The 27,751-nt window shown below is 41.5% G+C and overlaps 1 protein-coding gene across 3 annotated transcripts; it reads right to left on the bottom strand.

Moving 5' to 3' along the window:
- Nucleotides 1-956: 956 nt before the first annotated feature.
- Nucleotides 957-26,685, bottom strand: cln3 (CLN3 lysosomal/endosomal transmembrane protein, battenin). Of its 3 annotated transcripts, none has more exons than XM_071351978.1 (15): nt 26,309-26,685; nt 26,130-26,166; nt 22,501-22,597; nt 22,297-22,371; nt 21,883-21,962; nt 21,574-21,659; nt 11,375-11,447; nt 11,083-11,226; nt 9,749-9,918; nt 9,539-9,591; nt 9,158-9,226; nt 8,947-9,002; nt 7,172-7,265; nt 1,850-1,990; nt 957-1,690 (listed from the first exon to the last, which is right to left on the bottom strand). In XM_071351978.1, the coding sequence occupies exons 1-15, from the start codon at nt 26,361-26,363 to the stop codon at nt 1,574-1,576; spliced, it is 1,347 nt and encodes a 448-aa protein (XP_071208079.1). In that variant the 5' UTR covers nt 26,364-26,685; the 3' UTR covers nt 957-1,573. The 3 variants fall into 3 exon arrangements, with proteins under 3 accessions (XP_071208079.1, XP_071208087.1, XP_071208124.1); XM_071351986.1 differs by having other exon boundaries at nt 26,315-26,685; XM_071352023.1 differs by having other exon boundaries at nt 9,773-9,918; nt 26,309-26,684.
- Nucleotides 26,686-27,751: the final 1,066 nt, after the last annotated feature.

Genomic DNA, 27,751 nt, shown 5'->3' with positions numbered 1-27,751 from the left:
ACTATACATGGGGACAAAGATTGTACTTTTTGGAGAAATGTCCTCTGGTCTGATGAAACAAAAATAGAACTGTTTGGCCATGATGACCATCGTTATGTTTGGAGGAAAAAGGGGGAGGCTTGCAAGCCGAAGAACACCATCCCAACCGTGAAGCACGGGGGTGGCAGCATCATGTTGTGGGGGTGCTTTGCTGCAGGAGGGACTGGTGCACTTCACAAAATAGATGGCATCATGAGGGAGGAAAATTATCTGGATATATTGAAGCAACATCAAGACATCAGTCAGGAAGTTAAAGCTTGGATGCAAATGGGTCTTCCAAATGGACAATGACCCCAAGCATACTTCCAAAGTTGTGGCAAAATGGCTTAAGGACAACAAAGTCAAGGTATTGGAGTGACCATCACAAAGCCCTGACCTCAATCCTATAGAAAATTTGTGGGCAGAACTGAAAAAGCGTGTGCGAGTAAGGAGGCCTACAAACCTGACTCAGTTACACCAGCTCTGTCAGGAGGAATGGGCCAAAATTCACCCAACTTATTGTGGGAAGCTTGTGGAAGGCTACCCAAAACATTTGACCCAAGTTAAACAATTTAAAGGCAATGCTGCCAAATACGAATTGAGTGTATGTAAACTTCTGACCCACTGGGAATGTGATGAAAGAAATAAAACCTGAAAGAAATAATTATCTACTATTATTCTGACATTTCCCATTCTTAAAATAAAGTGGTGATCCTAACTGACCTAAGACAGGGAATTTTTACTAGGATTAAATGTCAGGAATTGTGAAAAACTGAGTTTAAATGTATTTGGCTAAGGTGTATGTAAACTTCTGACTTCAACTGTATAATTAATTTAAGTCTAAATGGATGTAGCAACTAAGGATTCTAGCTTTAATTATGCAATTTATCTTATTTAAAAACAAAGTAGGCCTACAGAACAATAAACCACACATTTGATTCAAAATCAAATCTTTAATCACTTGTCCGTTTTCAAAAGTTACAACAAAATATAACACTGATCATAAAAGCCCACATGTAAACACTGTTAGTAGAGCTAAGTTAGAGCATTCACAATTTTATAACAGTAATCAATAACTCAACAATAGCAGCAAAGAAAAAGTTAATGGTTACATTTTTTTTATATTAGCAGGATACTAGACATTGGAATGTAGTGAAAAGAGAAATATATTAAAACATAAAATCCTGATAATTATCAAAGGCACATTGACAAATGTTGTCTTTGGTGATGGCAGAAAAAATATTAAAAGTTACAGTTGGCTAGTGACCGTTATCTTTCGAAGTGATATGAAACTTGTACCAGTTGTAACAATGTGATTTCTAAGTAAATGGAGGAATCTACCACACACCCAGCAAGGTTGCTAAGGTGCAGGAAGATATGTGTCTGAACAGACCTCTAATTTAAGCAAAAATGTAACACAATAATTATCAGCAATTTCCATCCACCCCAGCTGCAGAGAGTCTCTTCTTCAGACCTCCAAGGAAATACCAAGCACTTCAAAACATGACACTACCTCTTTTGCACTTCCCACCAGTCTTTCTCCCTCTACTATCGCTTATAGTGAGCAGAAGTATCTGTGGACTGGGAAAGCTGTGAGGCCGGAGATGGCGATGCCCAGACTGTCTCCTACACTGGCTGCCGCCATGGCAAACTCCCTCTGTCTGTCGCCAGTCTGCAGGGAGAGAGGGGAAAGGTAAGGGGAGTGGCACACAAACACACACAAACATGTCCGATGGCTGACCCTCCAGCTAATGTTATATATTGACATACACACAACCGTATACGCAGGCTGACAAACAAACACACACACACACACACCCTAGTGACTGACCTCCTTGCTGATGAAGTAGAATGTGTTGACGTATGCAGCTCCTCCCAGCAACCCCTCGTAGAGGACTATCACAAACACCAGCCACGCACTGGGCAGGAACTGGTAGTACACCGACAATAACAGCAACACCGCGTTCACACACTGAGGGAGACAGAGCAACACCTCGTTCACACACACTGAGGGACCAGGGACCGTATTCACAAAGCATCTAAGAGTAGGAGTGCTGATCTAGGACAATAAAATGACATGGACAGGGGGGACCCGATCCTAAATCAACACACCTACACTGAGATGCTTTATGAATAAGGGTACAAAAGGTAGTGGTGGGGATGGTGGGGGAGGGGAGGAAGAAGAAAATATAAAGCCAGGTGGAGAGAGATAAAGATCAGAGAAAGTTATAGCTCCACCACTAGGTCTGTTACGGTGACTGTATTACCCCAACACCGGCAATCACGAGTCATGACCGTTGAGTCACGGTAACTATGCTTCTCCAAAACTGCGCTCTAATCCATATCCTTGCTGATATCATGGATAGTAATGGTTCGTGAACATTCCAAGAATTGAAAAACAGATACCTACCAGGCAAATCTCTTTTCTATATTTACAATTTAGCTCAGCTTTGCTGGCCTATGGAGTCCCTTGGGAAACCCAACTACCGAACCATCCAATACTGGGATTTATAAATAAATGATCTGGGCTCCTGAAAGGACTGATCTCTATAAATTTAGAAAACTTTTGGAAAGCTCATATTCTGAGCTAGTCATAAAAAATGGTCCACAGATCTAATTGAATCGGAACAACCCTTTAACTGGAACAGAACATTGAAAAATATGACTATGGCATCCTGTAAACTGAACCATCAATTTATACATTAAGTGTGTTCAGACTGTATTTAACACCAAGGAAATGTTTTACGATTAAATTGACCCCAACTCCTAGCTGTGTCCCCTAAATCAGGTAGGCACATTCCTCCATATGTGGGTGTACCCTGCAGTTAAATGCTTCTTGGGCAAAGACACAAAATTAATTTAGAAGCGCATGAATGTAAATGCAATGCTTTGTATCTATTATGTTACTTAACGATGATAGCTCCTTGAATCTCTCAATCAGAGATGATTAATGCTGACAGGCAACACTGCCGCAAAATATTATGTTGGATCTTACATGGCAATCACCTCACTCTCTCCCAATTCGCCAGTGGATACAGTTACTTTTAGAAGTTATAACATCATTTGTATTTATTATGGATCCCCATTAGCTGCTGCCTTGGCATTGGAAAACCTTCCTGGTCTTTGAGGTTAAATCTGTTTGAAATTCACTGCTTGGCTGAGGAATCTTACAATTATCTGTATGAGATAGTCATTAAAAAATCATGTTAAACACTATTATTGCACACAGAGTGAGACCATGCAACTTATGTGACTTGTTAAGCAAATGTTTACTCCTGAACTTATCTAGGCGTGCAAAGGGGTTGAATACTTATTGACTCAAGACATTTCAGCTTTTCATTTTTAATTAATTTGGAAACATTTCTAAAAACATAATTCCATTTTTACATTATGGGGTATTGTGTGTAGGCCAGTGACACAATCTCAATTGAATCCATTTTAAATCCAGGCTGTAACACAATAAAATGTAGAAAAATCTAAGGGGTGTGAATACCTTCTCAAGGCACAGCACCAAATAAAAATGGCCTAGAAGGCCAGCATCCCGGAGTCGCCTCTTCACTGTTGACGTTGAGACTGGTGTTTTGAGGGTACTATTTAATGAAGCTGCCAGTAGAGGACTTGTGAGGCGTCTGTTTCTCAAACTAGACACTAAATGTGTCCCACTCTTTCTATTCTGGTTAGAGCCAGTTGCCACAGATGTCTCAAGTTTTTAGGGAGAATGCAATTGGCATGATGACTGCAGGAATGTTCACCAGAGCTGTTGTCAAATAATTAAATGTTAATTTCTGTACCATAAGCCATCTCCATTGTTTTAGAGAATTTGGCAATACGTCCAACCGGCCTCACAACCGCAGTCTGTATGGCATCGTTTGGGCGAGCGGTTTACTGATGTCAACGTTGTGAACAGAGTGCCCCATGGTAGGGTTATGGTATGGGGAGGCATAAGCTACGGACAACGAATACAATTGCATTTTATCGATGGCAATTTGAATGCACAGAGATACCGTGACGAGATCCTGAGGCCCATTGTCGTGCACGGCCCCATGTCGCAAGGATCTGTACACAATTACTGGAAGCTGAAAATATCCCAGTTCTTCCGTGGCCTGCATAGTCAGACATGTTACCCGTTGAGCATGTTTGGGATGATCTGGATCGACGTGTACGACAGCGTGTTCCAGTCCCGGCCAATATCAAACAACTTTGCACTGCTATTGAAGAGGAGTTGGACAACATTCCACAGGCCACAATCAACAGCCTGATTGACTCTATGCAAAGGAGATGTGTCACGCTGCATCAGGAAAATGGTGGTCACACCAGATACTGACTGGTTTTCTGATCCAGACTCTTTTTTTTTTTTTTAAGGTATCTGTGACCAACAGATGCATATCTGTATTCTCAGTCATGTGAAATCCAAAGAGTAGGGCCTAATGAACTAATTTCAAATGACTGATTTCCTTACATGAACTGTAACTCAGTAAAATCTTTGAAATTGTTGCATTTTGTGTTTATTTTTGGTCAGTATATTATTTAGTATGTAAAGACAACATTACATTGAGAATAGTCTAATGTGTGAGAATAGTATGATTGTGAATGATGCCCAGTGTGTGCAGTCTAAAGAAAAACAGCACATGCATTATTTTTCAACTTTTTCAGCTCATAGGCCTATATGTTTTGATACGGTTTGTATCACTGTTTGCATCATGGCCAAATTACTCGAAGCGTAGCATATAAGCCTAGGACCCCTGGAACAGGGTTGGCGAGCCCATAGCCAACAGAACTTAGTGAAACGTGTTCTTATAAGCCCAGTCATTGCGCCATAGCGTGTGAACAGAGTTTTGACTGGCCACTATTTAAAAGAGGATCCCAGCTTTCTTGTGATGCTATATTTATTTCTCAATTCTTAAAATTAAGCACATTAATCCTCTTTATGACCAGTGTAGCCTTCCTGGCATATAAAACATTAAATCCCACGTAACGTTCTTTCTATTTGAGTGCAGGCTAAGGATTTTTTTTTGCGGGCCATTCTAAACTAAAGTGCACAAATATGTAAACACCAGATTACATTGAGAATAGTCAGATGGGTGAGAATATTATCAAGTACTTGTCAAATTGTGAATGAGAGACTGATGAAGTGTGTGCAACCTGGGCAAGAAACAGCAGAGCGCATGCCTTTCATCCAATTTTTTTCAAATCATCATTAGTCGCACAACTAAAGTTGCATACATAACTACATATTCAGCATATAGAAGGACCTGTTTCAAATGATCACTTTGCTTACCACTCAACACAGAATAGCCATGTGGGCACACCCTCTGAAGTCAATATCCTTTCTATTTTATTCAAACTATTTTCAATTATATTCTTCTCCCTATCAAGTAATGCCACAGAATTCAAAAAAAATCTTGTCTGCTAAAATAATTAGTGTAGCTCACAGCCATATAGCAGAGCCAGATCAGGGCCTAACATAAGGACAACTCAAAGTATGCTGTTCTGTTCTTTGGTATAGGCTACATTTTCTTCATATCATAATTTTTCTTTAGACCTGCTTAAAATAATACATGTATTGTGATGGTGTAGGCTATATTAAATGGATTTATTAGACTTTAAAATGCAGATGTTCCAAAGATCTGCATCAGTGGCTTGTAGGCTATTCATGGAAGCCCGAAGATGCTAAACGTTTTTGTTATTTAAAGGACTATTACCGTGAGACAGACAGTTATTTGCATAACAGTTACCGGCTGATAAATATTCATGACCGACACAGCCCTCTCCATCATGCAGTAACTAAAAAAAGTGTGAAACAAATCAAAATATATTGCATTTGAGATTATTCAAAGTAGCCACACTTTGCCTTGCACACTCGTGGCATTCTCAGCTTCATGAGGTAGTCACCTGGAATGTATTTCAACTAACAGGTGTGCCTTGTCAAGTTCATTTGTGGAATTTCTTTCCTTCTTAATGCGTTTGAGCCAATCAGTTGTGTTGTGACAAATTAGGGGTGGTATACAGAAGATAGCCCTATTTGGTAAAAGACCAAGTCCATATTATGGCAAGAACAGCTCAAATAAGCAAAAGTAATGATACTGTCATTTATTTTAAGACATGAAGGTCAGTCAATCTGGAACATTCCAAGAACTTTTAAACTTTCTTCAAGTGCAGTCGGAAAAACCATCAAGTGCTATGATGAAAATGGCTCTCGTGAGGACCGCCACAGGAAAGGAAGACCCAGAGTTACCTCTGCTGCAGAGGATCAGTTCATTAGAGTTACCAGCCTCAGAAATTGCAGCCCAAATAAATGCTTCACAGAGTTCAAGTAACAGACATCTCAACATCAACTGTTCAGAGGAGATTGCGTGAATCAGGCCTTCATGGTCAAATTGCTGCAAAGAAACCACTACTAAAGGACACCAATAAGAAGAAGAGACTTGCTTGGGCCAAGAAACACAAGCAATGGACATTAGACCGGTGGAAATCTGTCCTTTGGTCTGATGAGTCCAAATTTGACATTTTTGGTTCCAATCGCCGTGTCTTTGTGAGACGCAGAGTAAGTGAATGGATGATCTCCGCATGTGTGGTTCCCACCGTGAAGAATGGAGGATGATGTGTTATGGTGCTTTGCTGGTGACACTGATTTATTTAGAATTCAAGGCAAACTTAACCAGCATGGTTACCACAGCATTCTGCAGCGATAGTCCCAAACCAGATGGAGTGGCATATCATTTTTCAAGGGCTATTTGTCCAAGGAGAGTGATGAGTGCTGCATCAGATGACCTGGCCTCCACAATCACCCGACCTCAACCCAATTGAGATGGTTTAGGATGAGTTTGACCGCAGAGTGAAGGAAAAGCAGTCAACAAGTGCTCAGTATATGTGGGAACTACTTCAAGACTGTTGGAAAATCATTCCAGGTGAAGCTAGTTCAGAGAATGCCAAAAGTGTGCAAAGCTGTCATCAAAGCAAAGGGTGGCTACTTAGAAGAATCTCAAATATATATTTGTATAACAATTTTGTTTACTACATGATTCCACATCTGTTATTTCATAGTTTTGATAATTCTACAATGTAGAAAATAGTCAAAATAAAATAAAAACCCTGGAATGAGTAGGTGTCTAAACTTTTGACTGGTACTGTATCTCATCTATTGTTCACTCACCTGAAGCAGAGAGAGAGCCCAGATTCTCCTGAACTTCACACAGCAGAGAGAGGATCGCGAGACCAACACCCCCACCTGGTACAGTGTCTGGTACCTGAACACACACGAAGAATGTGAGTTAATAGCTTTACACCACTTAATCATACCATTACAATGGAGAAATATGAATCTTTATATGGCACTAAAGTAAAAAAAGATATACAGTTGAAGTCGGAAGTTTGCATAGACCTTAGCCAAATACATTTTAACTCAGTTTTTCACAATTCCTGACATTTAATCCTAGTAGAAATTCCCCGTCTTAGGTCAGTTAGGATCACCACTTTATTTTAAGAATGTGAAATGTCACAATAATAGTAGAGAGAATGATTTATTTCAGCTTTTATTTCTTTCATCACATTCCCAGTAGGTCAGAAGTTTACATACACTCAATTAGTATTTGGTAGCATTGCCTTTAAATTGTTTAACTTGGGTCAAACGTTTTGGGTAGCCTTCCACAAGCTTCCCACAATAAATTGGGTACATTTTGGCTCATTCCTCCTGACAGAGCTGGTGTAACTGAGTCAGGTTTGTAGGCCTCCTTGCTCGCACACACTTCTTCAGTTCTGCCCACAAATTTTCTATAGGATTGAGGTCAGGGATTTGTGATGGCCACTCCAATACCTTGACTTTGTTGTCCTTAACCATTTTGCCACAACTTTGGAAGTATGCTTGGGGTCATTGTCCATTTGGAAGACCCATTTGCGACCAACCTTTAACTTCCTGACTGATGTCTTGAGATGTTGCTTCAATATATCCAGATAATCTTCCTCCCTCATGATGCCATCTATTTTGTGAAGCACCCCCACAACATGATGCTGCCACCCCCGTGCTTCACGGTTGGGATGGTGTTCTTCGGTTTGCAAGCCTCCCCCTTTTTCCTCCAAACATAACAATGGTCATCATGGCCAAACAGTTCTATTTTTGTTTCATCAGACCAGAGGACATTTCTCTGTTTTGGAGCAGTGGCTCTTTCCTTGCTGAGTGGCCTTTCAGGTTATGTCGACATAGGATTCGTTTTACTGTGGATATAGATACTTTTGTACCCGTTTCCTCCAGCATCTTCACAAGGTCTTTTGCTGTTGTTCTGGGATTGATTAGCACTTTTCGCACCAAATTACGTTACTCTCTATGAGACAGAAGGCGTCTCCTTCCTGAGCGGTATGACGGCTGCGTGGTCCCATGGTGTTTATACTTGCGTACTATTGTTTGTACAGATGAACGTGGTACCTTCAGGCGTTTGGAAATTGCTTCCAAGGATGAACCAGACTTGTGAAGGTCTACAATTTTTTTCTGAGGTCTTGGCTGATTTCTTTTGATTTTCCCATGATGTCAAGCAAAAAGGCACTGAGTTTGAAGGTAGGCCTTGAAATACATCCACAGGTACACCTCCAATTGACTCAAATGATGTCAAATGATGTAAATTAGCCTATCAGAAGCTTCGAAAGCCATGACATAATTTTCTGGAATTGTTTAAAGGCACGGTCAACTTAGTGTATGTAAACTTCTGACCCACTGGAATTGTGATACAGGGAATTATAAGTGAAATAATCTGTCTGTAAACAATTGTTGGAAAAATTACTTGTGTCATGCACAAAGTAGATGCCCTAACCGACTTTCCAAAACTATAGTTTGTAACAAGAAATTTGTGGAGTGGTTGAAAAACGAGTTTTAATGACCCCAACCTAAGCGCATGTAAACTTCCGATTTCAACTGTATATATTCTGAATGGTACTGACCAGCGATACTGCTCTGCATGGGAGAGATAGAAGTTTGGGAAATATAGGAGTTCCAACTGTAAAGAAAGTTGAAAAATTAGGAAATTAGTTCTACTGTAACAAGAAGTTGGCGTTCATCCATACTATACAATGAGAATGGAAGTGATGGTGAGAATATCAACTAGTTGCAGTGACACTATAAACTGCCAAGGGGCGACAGAGGCCTACTCACCAGGCCCTGGTTGATGAAGTACTCCGCGAAGTAGACAACTCCTAACGGAACCACAAACCTCAGAAGACCCTGAGGGGAGGCGGTAGAATTGATATTAGCAGATTGGCAATAACACATATAGTACTGGAGCACATCAAGACTGAGTAAAACTTACTAGGCCAGGGTTAAACTGATTATTTAGCACATGTGAAAATGAAATTCAAGTAAAGCTGTTCTGTGTATTTCACATTGGGGAATTGAGTTTGTATCGACTGGGAAATAAGGATATTTATGAGATTTTGGCCTGGCTTACCCTGGCCTGGGCCAACTTTGAGAGTATAACTTTTTAATCTGAAAATGGTACAGACCAAGTCCACTTTTCTAAAGTGACTTCAAACTCACTTTAATGATGTGTAGTTTCTCAATAAATGTCAGTGGTCCAGTGACCTTGTCTTCTGTTATATTCAGAAGGAAGAGAAGATGGGCTGTTTGGTTAATCAATGTCCTACAAAATATTTTACAATTAAAATGTAATATTTCACTACTTAGAAATATCTTGTGTTAAACATCCATATTACCACACATCACTTTCCTCAAAATTCTTTACCTTACCACATGCTGACATGATAAACACACCTTCAGCACCTTTCTCCCGCTCCTCCTCTTCATCAGTGTCATCCAATAGGGGCCGCCTGCTCTGTGAGTCTCCGCCCCTCACAGACTCCACCTCCCTGCACTTCCACTGTGGGAAGGATGGGGGGAAGACTAGCAGGAAAAAATAGCTGAGGGGAATGTGGGGGAAAAGGAAGAGAAAAAGACAAAAAGGGGGTGAAGGGTTCAGATAAACTGACAGAAAAGGAGTGATCCTTTCCCCACTCACCTAACAAACGACACATTAACTTAACATCACATCAACATTGTTTATGGGACCGACCAGGGGTGAAAGTATACAGAACAAAAATATAAACGCAACATGCAATTTCAACAAGTTATTGTTCATAAGGAAATCAGTCAATTGAAATAAATAAATTAGGCCCTAATCTATGGATTTCACATGACTGGGCAGGGGTGCAGCCATAGGTGGGCCTGGGAGGGCACAGGCCCACCCACATGGAAGCAAGGCCCACCCAATCAGAATGTGTTTTCCCCCCAAAAATTGCTTTATTACAGACAGAAATTCTCCTCAGTTTCATCAGCTGCCCGGGTGGCTAGTCTCAGAAGATCCCGCAGGTGAAGAAGCCCGGATGTGGAGGTCCTGGGCAATGGCTGGCATGGTTACACGTTGTCGGCGGTTGTGAGGCCGGTTGGACGTACTTCCAAATTGTGCACAACATTTTAGAGAAATAAGCTGTTTGTGTGTACGGAAAATGTCTGGGATGTTTTATTTTTTCAGCCCATGAAACATAGGACCAACACTTTACATGTTGCGTTTATATTTTTGTTCAGTAGAGAACGAATTTCTTCCCAGTATGGGACCTCCTATGTGTGCATGCGCTTGTCAAACTATCACTTCAAAGGGCTCCTTTACTAGACTACCGACACACGCTCATCCACTCACAACATATTTCCAGCCTCCAAACAGTGGTGAATGGAAAGAGACATCGGTTACACAAAACACCAAAAAAAATGTAATGACATTTGGCGATTTGAGAATTTATGCACCCACTGCTGTCCTCGCGCGTCTCGGCCACTCATCTCTGCCTTGGCAAAATGTCAGTGTTCTCGTGGAACCACATCGCAGTTGAGTGTAGACTATACTACCATTCGCAAATTTTTCATGCCTCTGACTTGCGGTAATGATAAATAGTGGCGTAATAGCCTACAGTTTAATTTACATTTTGTTTTAATTATTGTGGTAGGCTCATGTTTCTTGTACGACGTACCCCCACTACTTATTTTGCCAGGACGCCTTACCGAACTACCTTACTTTCACCCCTGGGACTGACCTGATCACCATGGCTACAGGTACGACCAGCATGATGAGCAGCGTGTTCCTGGGAGAGAGGCCAGCCTGCGTGAGAGCAGAGTACAGCAGAGCCCCGGCCACACCTGCTCCACCGGTGCCCGAGCCCCAGCCCCCCAACACATCTCTGAGAGGGCGGATAGAAGGAGACATGGGGTGAGAGTGTCGAGAGAAAAAAAACTGAGGGGGTTGAGTGAGAATACCTTTTATGTAAAAAAAAGAACTGCAAAGTAAACAACTTACTGAACTGTTAGTAAATCAGAGCGATAGTCTACCTGCTAAAGAAGACAGTGAGAGAGAGGAAGGAGAGCTCTCCCAGTCCAGCGCTCACACTGGCAAAGATCACACCTAGAAGATACACAGTACTTTAATATGGATGCAAATATGTACTCTAATACGATACACATAGTAATAGGGTTTCAAAAATGAATGGTTAAAATACGGTCTCACAGCATATAGAGTAAGGGTGAAACAATTGTAATAGTGCCTTATGAAAGTATTCATTTTCCTTGAATTATTCCACGTTGTTGTTCCAGCCTGAATTCAAAATGGATTAAATAAAATAAGTATCACCCATCTACACACAATACCCCATAATGACAAACTGAAAACATGTTTTTAGAAATGCTTTGTTAATTTATTGAAAATGAAATACAGAAATCTCATTTCCTCTTCCTCTAGGATTTTGCCTGTGCTTAGCTCCATCCTGTTTCTTTTTTATCCTAAAGTACTCCCCAGTCCTTAACGATTACAAGCCTACCCATAACATGATACGGCCACCACTATGCTCGAAAATATAGAAAGGGGTACTCAGTAATGTGTTGTATTGGACTTGTCCCAAACATAATACATTGTATTCAGGACAAAAATGTAATTGCTTTGCCATTTTTTTTTGCAGTATTACTTTAGTGCCTTGTTGCAAACAGGATGCATGTTTTGGAATATTTGTATTCTGTACAGGCTTCCTTCTTTTCACTCTGTCATTCAGGTTAGTATTGTGGAGTAACTACAATGTTGTTGATCCATCCTCAGTTTTCTACTATCACAGCCATTAAACTCTAACGGTTTTTTAAAAAGTCACCATTGGCCTCATGGTGAAATTCCTGAGCGGTTTCCTTCTTCCCGGGCAACGGAGATAGGAAGAATGTCTGTATGTTTGTAGTGACTGGGTGTATTGATACGCCATCCAAAGTGTAATGAATAACATCACCATGCTCAAAGGGATATTCAATGTCTGCTTCTTTTTTAACATCTACCAATAGGTCCCCTTCTTTGCGAGGCATTGGAAAACCTCCCTCGTCTTTGTGGTTGAATCTGTGTTTGAAATTCACTGCTTGACTGAGGGATCTTACAATTATCTGTATGTGTGGGGTACAGAGATGAGGGAGTCATTAAAAAATCATGTTAAACACTATTATTGCACACAGAGAGTGCATGTAACTTGTGACTTGTTAAGAAAATGTTTACTCCTGAACTTATCTAGGCTTGCCATAACAAAGGGGTTGAATATTTATTGACTCATGACATTTCAGCTTTTAATTTGTAATTAACATAATTCCACTTTGACATAATGGGGTATTGCCTGTAGGCCGGTGACAAATTCTCAATTCAATACATTTTAAATTCAGGCTGTAACACAACAAAATGGAAAAGGGGTGTGAATATTTCTGAAGTCACTGTAAGTCCTGCCTTTCTTGTGAGTTGAAAGGGTCTATCTGGGATTGGTACATTATTTTTAAACTATATACAGTATATAGCCATGGATTTATAAATGCTTCATGAGCTTAGTTCAACTGTTCTAACCCATCAAAACCCCAAATATAAGTCTGTTTTACTCCATTGTTTGTAAACAATGTCATTGTAAACAAATAAGGTTAAGATTCAAAACATGGTTAACATGGTTAAAACTACAGCACCTTCAGAAAGTATTCATACCCCCCTTGACTTATACCACATTTTTGTGTTTACAGCCTGAATTCAAAATATTTCTCACCCATCTACCTCATAATGACAAAGTGAAAATACGTTTTGACATTTTTGCAAACATATTGAAAATGAAATACAGATATCTCATTTACATAAGTATTCACACCCCTTTGCTATGACACACCAAATTGAGCTCCGGTGCATCCAATTTCCTTTGAACATCCTTGATGTCACAACAACTTGATTGGAGTCCGCCTGTGGCCAACTCAGTTGTTTGGACATGATTTACAAAATTGAAAAAAACTATAAAAAAGGTCCCACAGTTGACAGCTCATGTCAGAGCAGAAACTACACCATGAAGTCCAAGGAACTGTCCATAGATCACCGAGATTTGTGATGAGGCATATATCTGGGGAAGGGTATAACACAATTTCTAGAGTGTTGAACGTTTCCAAGAGCACAGTGGTCTCATCATTGCGAAATTGAAAAAAATATGGAATCACCCATACTCTGCCTATAGGTGGCCGTCTGACCAAACTGAGCAACCAGGCAAGAAGGACCTTGGTCAGGGATCTGACCAAGAACCCAATGACAGAACTACAGAGTTCCTTGTCTTAGATAGGAGAACCTACCAGAAGGACAACGGTCTCCAGAGCACTTCACCAATCTGGGCTTTATAAGAGAGTGGTCAGACAGAAGCCACTACTTAGAAAAAGGCACGACAGCACGCCTGGAGTTTACAAAAAGACATGAAAGACTCAGATCATAAAGTAAAGGATTCTGTGGTCTGATGAGACAAAGAATGTACTCTTTGGCCTGAATGCAAAGCACCATGTCTGGAGAAAAGGATATTTGAAATTGGATGACAACTTGTTTTTAACCAGGAAAGAATGTTTTATAACTGACTTTTTCCTGACATAACATAGGTACTGCAGATCCCCTTATTGTATGGGACACTTTTAAAAATGTGCCTTTAGAGGCCATGCAATTCAACTCATCTTTTTTTTTTAAAAGCACAGGAAATAGCAGGACTAACAGTACAGATAGATAGCAATAAAAACTGTACCATAGAGGCACAGAATATGTTAGAGGGAAAACAAAAACAAATAGACTTATTCAAGAAAGATCAAGTGTAATATATTATAAAAAATAACGCCAACTGCTAAAAGCTTGGAACACCTGTATTTGGGGAGTTTCACCCACTCTTCTCTGCAGATCCCCTCAGGTTTAAGTCCGTGCTCTGGCTGGGCCAATCAAAGACATTCAGAGACTTGTCCCGAGGCCACTCCTGTGTTGTCTTAGCTGTGTGCTTAGGGTTGTTCTCCTGTTGGAAAGGTGAACCTTCGCCCCAGTCTGAGGTCCTGAGAGCTCTGGAACAGGTTTATCAAGGATCTCTCAGTACTTTGTTCCGTTAATCTTTCCCTCAATTCTGACAAGACTCCCAACCCCTGCTGCTGAAAAACATCCCCACAGCATGATTCTGCCACTATCACGCTTCAATGTAGGGATGGTGCCAGGTTTCCTCCAGACGTGATGCTTGGCATTCAGGCCAAAGGGTTCAATCTTGATTTCATCAGACCAGAGAATCTTGTTTCTCATGGTGTGAGAGTCTTTAAGTGCCTTTTGGAAAACTCCAAGCGGGCAGCCATTTTACTAAAGGAGTAGCTTCCGTCTGGCGACTCCACCATAAACACCTGATTGGTGGAGTGCTGCAGAGATGGTTGTCCTTCTGGAAGGTTCTGCAATCTCCACAGACGAACTCTAGCACTCTGAGTGACCATCGGGTTCTTGGTCACCTCCCTGACCAAGGCCCTTCTCTCCCGATTACTCAGTTTGGCCGGACGACCAGCGCTAGGAAGATTGGTGGTTCTAAACTTCATCCATTATTGAATGATGGAGGACACTGTGTTCTTGGGGACCTTCAATGCTGCAGACATTTTTTGGTACCCTTCCCCAGATCTTTGCCTCGACACAATACTGTTTCAGCGCTCTACGAACAATTCCTTGAACCTCAAGGCTTGGTTTTTGCTCTAACATGCACTGTCAACTGTGGGACCTTATATAGAGAGGTGTGTGCCTTTCCAAATCATGTCCAATCAATTGAATTTACCACAGGTGGACTCCAATCAAATTGTAGAAATATATCAACGATGATCAATGGAAACAGGATGCACCGGAGCTCAATTTCTAGTCTAATAGCAAAGGGTCTGAATACTTACGTAAATAAGGTCTTTTTTAAGTTGAAATAAATGTGCAAAAATGTCTAAAAACCTGTTTTCGCTTTGTCATTATGGGGTGTTGTCTGTAGATTGCTGATGATTGTTTTTACATTTAATCCATTTTAGAATAAGGCTGTAACGTAACAAAATGTGGAAAAAGTCAAGGGGTCTGAATAGTTTCCGAAGGCACTGTATACACACACACAGTACCAGTCAAAAGTTTGGACACACCTACTCATTCCAGGGTTTTTATTTTTACTATTTTCTACATTGTAGAATAATAGTGAAGACATCAACACTATGAAATAACACATATGGAATCACTTAGTAACCACAAAAGTGTTTTAAAAAATCTAAATCTTTAAAAATCTTTAAGTAGCCATCCTTTGCCTTGATGACAGCTTTGCACACACTTGGAATTCTCTCAACCAGCTTCATGAGGTAGTCACCTGGAATACAGTTCCATTAGCAGGTGTGCCTTGTTAAAAGTTCATTTGTGGAATTTATTTCCTTCTTAATGCGTTTGAGCCAATCAGTTGTTGTGACAAGGTAGGGGTGGTATACAGAAGATAGTCTTTTACCAAATAGGGCTAAGTCCATATTATGGCAAGAACAGCTGAAATAAGCAAAGAGAGGCAGGCCACAAATGTGCATGTGTCTGCTCAAACGGTCAGAAACAGACTCCATGAGGGTGGTATGAGGGCCCGACGTCCACAGGTGGGGGTTGTGCTTACAGCCCAACACCGTGCAGGACGTTTGGCATTTGCCAGAGAACACCAAGATTGGCAAATTCGCCACTGGCGCCGTGCTCTTCACAGATGAAAGCAGGTTCACACTGAGCACATGAGCACATGTGACAGACGTGACAGAGTCTGGAGACGCCGTGGAGAACGTTCTGCTGCCTGCAACATCCTCCAGCATGACCGGTTTGGCAGTGGGTCAGTCATGGTGTGGGGTGGCATTTCTTTGTGGGGCCGCACAGCCCTCCATGTGCTCGCCAGAGGTAGCCTGACTGCCATTAGGTACCGAGATGAGATCCTCAGACCCTTTGTGAGACCATATGCTGACACATGCACATTTGTGGCCTGCTGGAGGTCATTTTGCAGGGCTCTGGTAGTGCTCCTCCTTGCACAAAGGCGGAGGTAGCGGTCCTGCTGCTGGGTTGTTGCCCTCCTACGGCCTCCTCCACGTCTCCTGATGTACTGGCCTGTCTCCTGGTAGCGCCTCCATGCTCTGGACACTACGCTGACAGACACAGCAAACCTTTTTGCCACAGCTCGCATTGATGTGCCATCCTGGATGAACTGCACTACCTGAGCCACTTGTGTGGGTTGTAGACTCCGTCTCATGCTACCACTAGAGTGAAAGCACCGCCAGCATTCAAAAGTGACCAAAACATCAGCCAGGAAGCATAGGAACTGAGAAGTGGTCTGTGGTCACCACCTGCAGAACCATTCCTTTATTGGGGGTGTCTTGCTAATTGCCTATAATTTCCACCTTTTGTCTATTCCATTTGCACACCAGCATGTGAAATGTATTGTCAATCAGTGTTGCTTCCTAAGTGGACAGTTTGATTTCACAGAAGTGTGATTGACTTGGAGTTACATTGTGTTGTTTAAGTGTTCCCTTTATTTTTTTGAGCAGTGTATATAGTATGCTTACTCATAGTATGGATATAGTTAGTAAGCAAAAGGTTCCCGGATGTCGGACTAAATTCGCCAAAACAGGAAGTATACACACAGAGGACACTATTTCTGTACTTTTATGGCCCAAAATGCAATTCTTCAGAAAATGGTCGTGGCTTCACAACATTTTCAGATTTGAAGCAAATGGCAGAAAATATGCAGCCGAAGTCCGACGAGAGTGAATACAATGTCATTGAACTAATTAATGACAAATGTTAAGAAAATGTTGAGCAATGTAATAAAGTAATGACTTTTCAAATAATAATAATCGAACTTGCCAGGCAGTATATTAACTAACCAACGTTTAAAGACTTGATTATTCACATCATTCTTAGCTAAGTGGTATAGTCGTTGTGCGTTTCCATGGACAATTTTAATTTTGGCTAACTACTACGATTTCAGAGCACTCTCACTCTCGATGTCAGTAAACATTGGCAAAAAAAGCATAATAAATTGTTGCCAGCAGCACAGTTACAGTCACCAACGCTCTGGATAGCCAGCTCTGCTATGGCGAATAAAATGGTCAGAGTGAGGTGTTCTCTAATTTGTGTCTGGAAGTAGCTAGCCAATGTTAGCCAGTTAGCTTGGGTTCTTGACTGCAGTTGAACGCTTGGATCAACCCAACTACTCAGCCAGAGCGTCCAGCGTGCGCTCTGAACGCTCTGAATTTATCTGACAACGCTCTGGATTTACGAACGCCCAGTGCACACTCTGGCACTGCAGATTGAATTTACGAACACACCTGAAATCGTAAAATGTTTAGCTAGTAATTTGTTACGCTAACAAGCTACGATACTGTTTGTTTACAGTATAATAAAATGAACTAATAGTAAATGGTATATACTGTATATTACATACTTAATGAGTATGTTAGTATGGGTTTTCGAACACAGCTAAGGTGTATGGATACATTCTGACGACACTGTATAATTTTGATCTCATGTACTCACAACTGTCTATGAATTAATATTTACATTTCTCCAGCCACATTCATCTGTTTACCAAAACAAGTGGCGTGGGGTGACTGCTTTGTTGTTTTTCGAATCCCAGATTTACCCTTTAATATACACATGACCGAAAGGAACCACTGCTTTTAAATCAGGGTAAGGCGACTGGAAACATGACTGAATACAATCAGTGTAGCTATTCCCTCCGCAAGGCAATCAAACAAGCTAAGCGTAAGTATAGAGAAAAAGTAGTCGCAATTCAACGACTGAGACACGAGAGGAATGTGGCAGGGTCTACAGTCAATCACGGACTACAAAAAGAAAAACAGCCTCGTCGCAGACCCCGATGTCTTGCTCCCAGACAAACTAAACTTCTTTGCTCGCTTTGAGGACAATACAGTGGCACCGACACGGCCCGCTACCAAAACCTGAGGACTCTCCTTCACCGCAGCCAATGTGAGTAAAACATTTAAACGTGTTAACCCTCGCAAGGCTGCCGGCCCAGACTGGATCCCTAGCCGCCTCCACAGAGCATGCTCAGACCAGCCGGCTGGTATGTTTACGGACATATTCAATCTCTCCCTATCCCAGTCTGCTGTTCCCACATGCTTCAAGAGGGCCACCATTGTTCCTGTTCCCAAGAAAGCGAAGGTAACTGAGCTAAACGACTATCGCCCCGTAGCACTCACTTCTGTCATCATGAAATGCTTTGAGAGACTGGTCGAGGATCATATCACCTCCACCCTACCTGACACCCTAGACCCACTTCAATTTGCTTACCGCCCCAATAAGTCCACAGACGACGCAATCACACTGCCCTAACCCATTTGGACAAGAGGAATACCTATGTAAGAATGTTGTTCATCGACTACAGCTCAGCATTTAACACCATAGTACCCTCCAAACTCGTCATTAAGGTCAAGACCCTGGGTCTCGACCCCGCCCTGTGCAACTGGGTCCTGGACTTTGACGGGCCGCCCCCAGGTGGTGAGGGTAGGAAACAATATCTCCACCCCGCTGATCCTCAACACTGGGGCCCCACAAGGGTGTGTTTTCAGCCCTCTCCTGTACTCCCTGTTCACCCATGACTGTGTGGCCATCCACGCCTCCAACTCAATCATGAAGTTTGCAGACGACACTACAGTGGTAGGCTTGTTTACCAACAACAACGAGACTGCCTACAGGGAGGAGGTGAGGGCCCTTGGAGTGTGGTGTCAGGAAAATAACCTCACACTCAACAACAAAAAAGGAGTTGATCGTGGACTTCATGAAACAGCAGAGGGATCACCCCCCTATCCACATTGACGGAACAGTAGTGGAGAAGGTGGAAAGTTAAGTTCCTCGGCGTACACATCACGGACAAACTGAAATGGTCCACCCACACAGACAACGTGGTGAAGAAGGCGCAACAGTGCCTCTTCAACCTCAGGAGGCTGAAGAAATTTGACTTGGTCACCAAAAACACTCAAACTTTTACAGATGCACAATCGAGAGCATCCTGTCGTGCTGCATCACCACCTGGTACGGCAACTGCTCCGCCCACAACCGCAAGGCTCTCCAGAGGGTAGTGAGGTCTGCACAACGCATCACCGGGGGCAAACTACCTGCCCTCCAAGACACCTACACCACCCGGTCACAGGAAGGCCAAAAAGATCAACAAGGACAACAACCACCCGAGCCACTGCCTGTTCACCCCGCTATCATCCAGAAGGTGAGGTCAGTACAGGTGCATCAAAGCGGGGACCGAGAGACTGAAAAACAGCTTCTATCTCAAGGCCATCAGACTGTTAAACAGCCATCACTAACATTGAGTGGCTGCTGCCAACATACTGACTCAAATCTCTAGCCACTTTAATAATAATAAAATTGGATGTAATAAATGTATCACTAGTCACTTCAAACAATGCCACTTTATATAATGTTTACATACCCTACATTACTTCTCATTTGTATATACTGTACTCTATACGAGAGGTCGACCGATTATGATTTTTCAACGCCGATACCGATACCGATTATTGGATGACAAAAGAAAGGCCGATACCGATTAATCTGGCTATTTCTTACATTTTTTTGTAATAATGACAATTACAACAATACTGAATGAACACTTATTTTAACTTAATATAATAGATCAATAAAATCAATTTAGCCTCAAATAAATAATAAACTTGTTCAATTTGGTTCAAATAATGCAAAAACTAAGTGTTGGAGAAGAAAGTAAAAGTGCAATATGTGCCATGTAAGAAAGCTAACATTTAAGTTCCTTGCTCAGAACATGAGAGCATATGAAAGAAGTTTTAGGTTATAGTTATTATAGGACTATTTCTCTCTATACGATTTGTATTTCATATACCTTTGACTATTGGATGTTCTTATAGGCACTTTACTATTGCCAGTGTAACAGTATAGCTTCCGGCTCTCTCCTCGCTCCTACCTGGGCTCGAACCAGGAACACATCGACAACAGCCACACTCGAAGCAGCGTTACCCATGCAGAGCAAGGGGAACAACTACTCCAAGTGACGTCACCGATTGAAACGCTATTAGCGCGCACCCCGCTAACTAGCTAGCCATTTCACATCGGTTACACCAGCCTAATCTCGGGAGTTGATAGGCTTGAAGTCCTAAACAGCTGCTGGCAAAACGCACAAAAGTGCTGTTTGAATGAATGCTTACGAGCCTGCTGGTGCCTACCGTCGCTCAGTCAGACTGCTCTATCAAATCATAGACTTAATTATAACATAATAACACACAGAAATACGAGCCTTAGGTCATTAATATGGTCGAATCTGGAAACTATCATCTCGAAAACAAAACGTTTATTCTTTCAGTGAAATACGGAACCGTTCCGTATTTTATCTAACGGGTGGCATCCATAAGTCTAAATATTCCTGTTACATTGCACAAGCTTCAATGTCAAGTCATAATTTCGTAAAATTCGGGCAAATTAGTTCGCAACGAGCCAGGCGGCCCAAACTGTTGCATATACCCTGACTGCGTGCAATGAACGCAAGAGAAGTGACACAATTTCACCTGGTTAATATTGCCCGCTAACCTGGATTTCTTTTAGCTAAATATGCAGGTTTAAAAATATATACTTCTGTGTATTGATTTTAAGAAAGGCATTGATGTTTATGGTTAGGTACAGTTGTGCAACGATTGTGCTTTTATCGCAAATGCGCTTTTGTTAAATCATCACCCGTTTGACGAAGTTGGCTGTCTTTGTTAGGAAGAAATAGTCTTCACACAGTTCTCAACGAGCCAGGCGGCCCAAACTGCTGCATATACCCTGACTCTGTTGCAAGAGAAGTGACACAATTTTCCTAGTTCAAAGAAATTCATGTTAGCAGGCAATATTAACTAAATATGCAGGTTTAAAAATATATACTTGTGTATTGATTTTAAGAAAGGCATTGATGTTTATGGTTAGGTACACGGAGCAACGACAGTCCTTTTTCGCGACAGTCCTTTTTCGCGAAATAAAAATGATTAATTAATCAGCTAAATCAGCTATTAACAGAACTGCTTACTGGCTAGATGCGTCCCCATGGTTACCATATCAGTGAGATAGTGTCTGGTTTCAGGGGAAATGTCAGAGCTGCAATGTTCTAGGAATTAAAATAGTGATCAATGATCATATCATTTTTCAAATGTTGCCGTCCCCATGCACAAACATAGGCCTACACACACATTACCCAAAATACTTATCCACACGGTAGAAGAAAAGGACACCAGAAGGAAGCTTGCAATCGCTGTTGCAACGCATACCAACACTCGGAAACTGTGGACAAAAACACAACCTCCAAATTGACATGTGCACTCAAATTGCCAAACCTTTGCAAACTCAAACAAAATGGTAATGTAGGATAATATTGTTCCTGTATTATGTTATGATTAGCAAAAGCTAAGATACGCCCATTGTCAACATCTTACTACAATGTTAATTTACTGTAAGAAAAAGTATTCAAAGACAACTGGGAAAGCACCGTCTGTCCTTCTCTTACCCATAAGGGAGTTCGTGGATGAAGAATGGAGCAGAGAACTTGATTAGGAGAGTGGGAAGAATATCAGCCAACAAAACAGCCTTGGAGAGGGGGGACAGAGAGGTCACACACATGTTAACCAGGCAGGATCAGGCTGGTCACTTTAATAATGTTTACATACTGCTTTACTCATTTCATATGTATATACACTGTATTTTAGTCAATGCCACTCTGACATTGCTCGTCCTAATATTTATATATTTCTTCACTCCATTCTTTTACTTTAGATTTGTGTGTATTGTTGTGAATCGTTAGCTATTTCTGCACTGTTGGAGCTAGGAACACAAGCATTTCGCTACACCCGCAATAACATCTGCGGAATAAAATAAAATTTGATCACACACACTTTCACAGCTGCAGTGCATCTCTATTTACCGCGGTAGAAACAGGGCTGCAGTCGTAGTGACTTCCTTTTCCACCTTCAACGTCCAAGGCAACTGTGGATGGGGTCTGAAGAAGAAGGAAACGGAGAGAGAGAGAGAGAGAGAGAGAATGAAAGAATATTGCCAATATAGTACTTTGACACTAACAATAGATAGGAATGTTATGGCGATACAGCATTCTACAACCCATTCTTACAGGTGATGTGGAGTTGTGAGACCCTTGTTGTTTTAAGATGTCATGGGCTGCACTCAGCATCACCACGTACGCAAAGTTATTGCACAACCCCAGCAACCTGAAGACAAGGGTCAGGAGGAAAGGTGGGAGACACAATGTTGAATTTCAAATAATGAATTTATATTGCTTGCATTTCAGAACATTCAGTGCAGGGAGGGGGGGGCATGCAGAGATGATAAGTGTCAGTGGGCCAATGAATGATAGCAAGTTCACTGAGGCTACGCAATGATGCTGTAGGGCAAACTGAGGATAAGATGTAGCCAGCCTTCCTATGTAGATTAAGACACCGCGGAGCCAGTGCAAGATATGGCTTCAAAACGTACCTCAAACTAGGGATGACAATTGCGTTGTACTACGAATTTTCCCAACTGCTACACTGAGTAGATGGAACGACTGCTAATTTTTAAGTAAACTGCCGTTTTTGTCCTCATGCTAGCTAGCAGAAGCCACAGCAGACATTTTAGAATTCCATAATGGCTGCTGTGGGTACATACATACTTATCGCTGGGGCCAGACAGAATCTACAAGGAGTGGTTCAGTCAGTCTTTACAACATATTGTGCCTTCAGAAAGTATTCACACCCCTTGACGTTTTCCACATTTTGTTTTGTTACAAAGTGGGATTGACTTTTTGTCAACAATCTACACAAAGTATTCTGTAATGTCAAAGTGGGGGGGGAAAAAAACACTAATATAAACTACTTAACCAAAAGTATGTGGACACCTGCTCGTCGAACATCTCATTCCAAAATCATGGGCATTAATATGGAGTTGGTCCCCCTTTTGCTGCTAGAACAGCCTCCACTCTTCTAGGAATGCTTTCTTCTAAATGTTGAAACATTGCTGCGGGGACTTGCTTCCATTCATCCACAAGAGCATTAGTGAGGTCGGGCACTGATGTTGGGCGATTAGGCCTGGCTCGCAGTCAGCGTTCCAATTCATCCCAAAGTTATTCGGTGGGGTTGAGGTCAAGACTCTGTGCAGGTCAAACAAGATCTTCCACACCGATCGACAAACCATTTCTCGATGGGACCTCACTTTGCACATGGGGGCATTGTCATGCTGAAACTGTTGTCACAAAGTTGGAAGCATAGAATGTATGGTGTAACGTTAGGATTTCTCTCCACTGGAACTAAGGGGCCTAGCCTGAACCTTGAAAAATAGCCACAAACCATTTTTCCTCCTCCACCAAACTTTACTGTTGGCACTATGCAATGGGGCAGGTAGCGTTCTCTAGGCATCCGCCAAACCCAGAGTTTTCCGTCGGACTGCCAGATGGTCAAATGTGATTCATCACACCAGAGTCCAATGGCGGCGAGCTTTACACCACTCCAGCTGACGCTTGGCATTGCGCAAGGTGATCTTAGGCTGTGAGGCAGCTCGGCCACGGAAACCTATTTCATGAAGCTCCCGATGAACGGTTATTGTGCTGATGTTGCTTCCAGAGGCAGGTTGGAACTCGGTAGTGAGTGTTGCCACCGAGGACATTTTTATGAGCTATGCGCTTCAGCACTCGGCGGTCCCGTTCTGTGAGCTTGTGTGGCCTACCACTTCGCAGCTTAGCCGTTGTTGCTCCTAGACGTTTCCAATTCACAATAACAGCACTTACAGTTGACCGGGGCAGCTCTAGCAAGACAGAAATTTGACAAACTGACTTGTTGGAAAGGTGGAATCCCATGACAGTGCCACGTTGAAAGTCACTGAGCTCTTCAGTAAGGCCATTCGACTGCAAAGGTTTGTCTATGGCTGTGTGCTCTATTTTATACATCCGTTAGCAACGGGTTTTTAAGGAGTGTCCAAAAACTTTTTTTTATTTCTGGGTACGTCTCTAAGAGCTTTCCACACCTGGATTGTGCAACATTTGCCCATTCTGTTTTTCAAAATACGTCAAGCTCTGTCAAATGAGTTGTTGATCATTGTTAGACAACCATTTTCAGGTCTTGCCATAAATTTTCAAGCAGATCTAAGTCAAAACTGTAATTTTGCCACTCAGGAACATTCACTGTCACATTGGGTAAGCAACTGCAGTGTAGATTTGGTCTTATGTTTTAGGTTATTGTCTTGCTGAAAGGTGAATTCATCTCCCAGTGTCTGGTGGAAAGCAGACTGAACCAGATTTCCTTTAGGAATGGAGCCAAGTCCAAGTAAAATCCTTTATTTTTTATCCTGAAAAAACTCTGCAGTCCTTAATGATTACAAGCATACCCATAACATGATGCAGCCACCACTATGCTTGAAAAATATGTATTGAATTTGACCGAAACATAACACTTTGTATTCAGGACAAAAAGTGAATTGCTTTGCCACATTTTTTGCGGTATTACTTTAGTGCCTTGTTGCAAACAGAATGTATGATTTGGAACATTTGCATTCTTTACAGGCTTCCTTATTTTTACTCTGTCAATTAGGTTAGTATTGTGGAGTAACTACAATGTGGTTTATCCATCCTCAGTTGTCTCCAATCACAGTTACCATTGGCCTCATGGTGAAACCCCTGAGCGGACTCCTTCCTCTCCGGCAACTGAGTTAGGAAGGATGCCTGTATCTTTGTAATGACTGGGTGTATTGATCCACCATCCAAAGTGTAATTAACACCATATTGAATGGATTTTTTATTTTTTTTACCCATCTAAGAATAGGTACCCTTCCTTGAAAGGCATTGGAAAACCTCCCTGGTCTTTGTAGTTGAATCTGTGTTTGAAATTCACAGCTCAACTGAGGAACCTTACAACTATCTGTATGTGTGGGGTATAGCAATGAGGTAGTCATAAAAAAAGGCTAGTCATAATAAATAAATCATGTTAAACACTATTATTGCACACAATGAGTCCATTCAACTTATTATGTGACTTGTTAAGCCAATTCTTACTCCTGAAATTATTTAGGCTTGCCAAAACAAAGAGATTGAATATGTATCAATACAATTCTGCTTTTCGGTTTTAATTAATATGTAAAAAAAAAAATGTATTTCTACTTTGGGGGGGCTCACGAGTGGCGCAGAGGTGTCATAACCGACCCTGGTTCGATCTCAGACTGTACCACAACCGGCCGTGATCGGGAGTCCCCATAGGGCGGTGCACAATTGGCCCAGCGTCGTCTGGTTAGGGGAGGGTTTGGCGGGGGTAGGCCGACATTGTAAATAAGAACGTGTTCTTAACTGACTTGCCTAGTTAAATAAAATACAATTATGGGGAGTTGTGTGTAGGCCAGTGACAACAAATCTCAATTTAATCCATTTTAAATTCAGGCTGTAACAACAACCTAGGGAAAAAGTAAAGGGGTGTGAATAGTTTCTGAAGGCACTGTAGCTTGCCTGCCCTATTCCATCGAGTACTTAACATGCGCACCACTAATTCAATATCCAACTGATTATGGCATTAGGCCGAGTATGGCATTAAACAAACTATTGTATTAACCTGACTATCCACAGTAATCACATGATTGTTTGCATGTAACCGTGTTCACTGTAGCTAACTAAATAGGTTTGATTCAAATAACGGCACATTTAAATAAATAAAATACTGGTAGTTAGGCTCATTTCTGATTTCACATCACATTCACCATAGTAGAACATCTCAAAACTAAACTCACCAAAAACCAGTCCAATTTCTCCAGCGCGAGCTACGACCTACAGACAGTACAGAGACATGGTGTTAATAAAATAACCAAATGAAATATAAATAGTTAAATAGCCTACTAGTTAGCCAGCCACACAGCAGTGTGATCTGTCTGGTCGGTGTAACAAATCATAAGTGTGACACACGATTTACCCTCACTGTCAGATGGCATATCTGGGTCTGCATTGACGCTGACTGCTTCGTCCATGATTAAAATCGATTTGTAAACAGAAACTACATAAACAGCTAACGTTACTCTTACACAGCTGTCCAATTAGCTAGCAATCTAGCTAGCTACTTCCTCAATGTTATCTTGTGGTGTTCCGCAAATTTCCATACGTCACAGATTTGACAGCATTTTTTACATAACTTCAGGCAGACAGGCGAATGTTATAGCTAACTGACTAGTATAAAACGTTTTCCTTATCGCTTTCATTTTGGTTCATAGATGTTTACTACAATGCAACTTCGGACCGATTCAAAGCAAACAACAAAACATCGCGTGTAGCAGCGAAATATCCCCCCTTAGAAATACTACTGCACACTGGTTCCACATATTGCAGATAGAGTACCACAGTATGAGTCATAATACTAAGAAAACCTAGAGGTCAAACAGGGAAATGGTTCCAATCGTTTTCCCACCATTAATTTTTCCCATAAGGAATTTTAAAAACACTTAAAATAAGGGCTATATTTTGTATAGACTTAACCTGACATGACGTTTTGATAATCATGCATATCTCTCTAGGACAAGGTAACTTTTTTTTACAAAAACTACTCAGCTGCAAATGTAATGATGTCCAGCTAATTGGACTTCTTGGACACTTGTGCAGTACAATTAATAACTGTGGCTATAAATGCTACAAAATCCACCTTCTTCACAATAAGTGTATCTAGATCACTTGATTGACATATAACATTTGCAACTGGTTGAGGTGCATCCAACGCCACATCTTCTCCAACACTGTGGCCTCTTGCCCCTTCAACTCTCTTCACAACCTCCACATAGGAGATTTGCTGTACAACCCTGATCCTTGACACCTCAACCTCTTTCACCCTAACAGGGTACTGAGGGAATTCAGGAATATGATCCCCACCACAGTTGTAACATTCAATAACGTCTGCAAACACTTGACACGTGGCCAAACGTTTTACACTTCTTGCATTGCATCAGGTTTTGCACAACCACTCTCACAAAGTATCTTATACAGTGTATTCGGAAAAGTATTCAGACTCCTTGACTTTTTCCACATTTTATTACGTTGCAGCATTATTCTAACATGTATAAAATATTTTTTCCCCTCATCAAGCTACACACAATACCCCATAATGACAAAGTGAAAACAGGTTTTTATAAATGTTAGCAAATGTATTACAAATAAAAAACAGAACTACCTTATTTACATAATCATTCAGACCCTTTGCTATGAGAATTGAACTTGAGCTCAGGTGCATCCTGTTTACAATGATCATCCTTAAGCTGTCTCTACAACTTGATTGGAGTCCACCTGTGGTAAATTCAATTGAATGGACATGATTTGGAAAGGCACACATCTGTCTATATAATGTTCCACAGTGGCAGTGCATATCAAATCA

The sequence above is a fragment of the Salvelinus alpinus genome, chromosome 1 (assembly GCF_045679555.1).
Source record: "Salvelinus alpinus chromosome 1, SLU_Salpinus.1, whole genome shotgun sequence".
Lineage (NCBI taxonomy): Eukaryota > Metazoa > Chordata > Actinopteri > Salmoniformes > Salmonidae > Salvelinus > Salvelinus alpinus.
This window is presented reverse-complemented; position numbering and strand designations above follow the sequence as displayed.

Bases quoted from the DNA above. Each gene is read 5' to 3' on its own strand.
- cln3 (XM_071351978.1), bottom strand. From the start codon at position 26,363: ATGGACGAAGCAGTCAGCGTCAATGCAGACCCAGATATGCCATCTGAC. The intron at 9,919-11,082 runs GTCAGTCCCAGG...CATTCCCCTCAG, and splicing joins CCTGTAGCCATGGTGATCAG to CTATTTTTTCCTGCTAGTCT. The intron at 9,592-9,748 runs GTAAGGTAAAGA...TGAATATAACAG, and splicing joins GTTTATCATGTCAGCATGTG to AAGACAAGGTCACTGGACCA.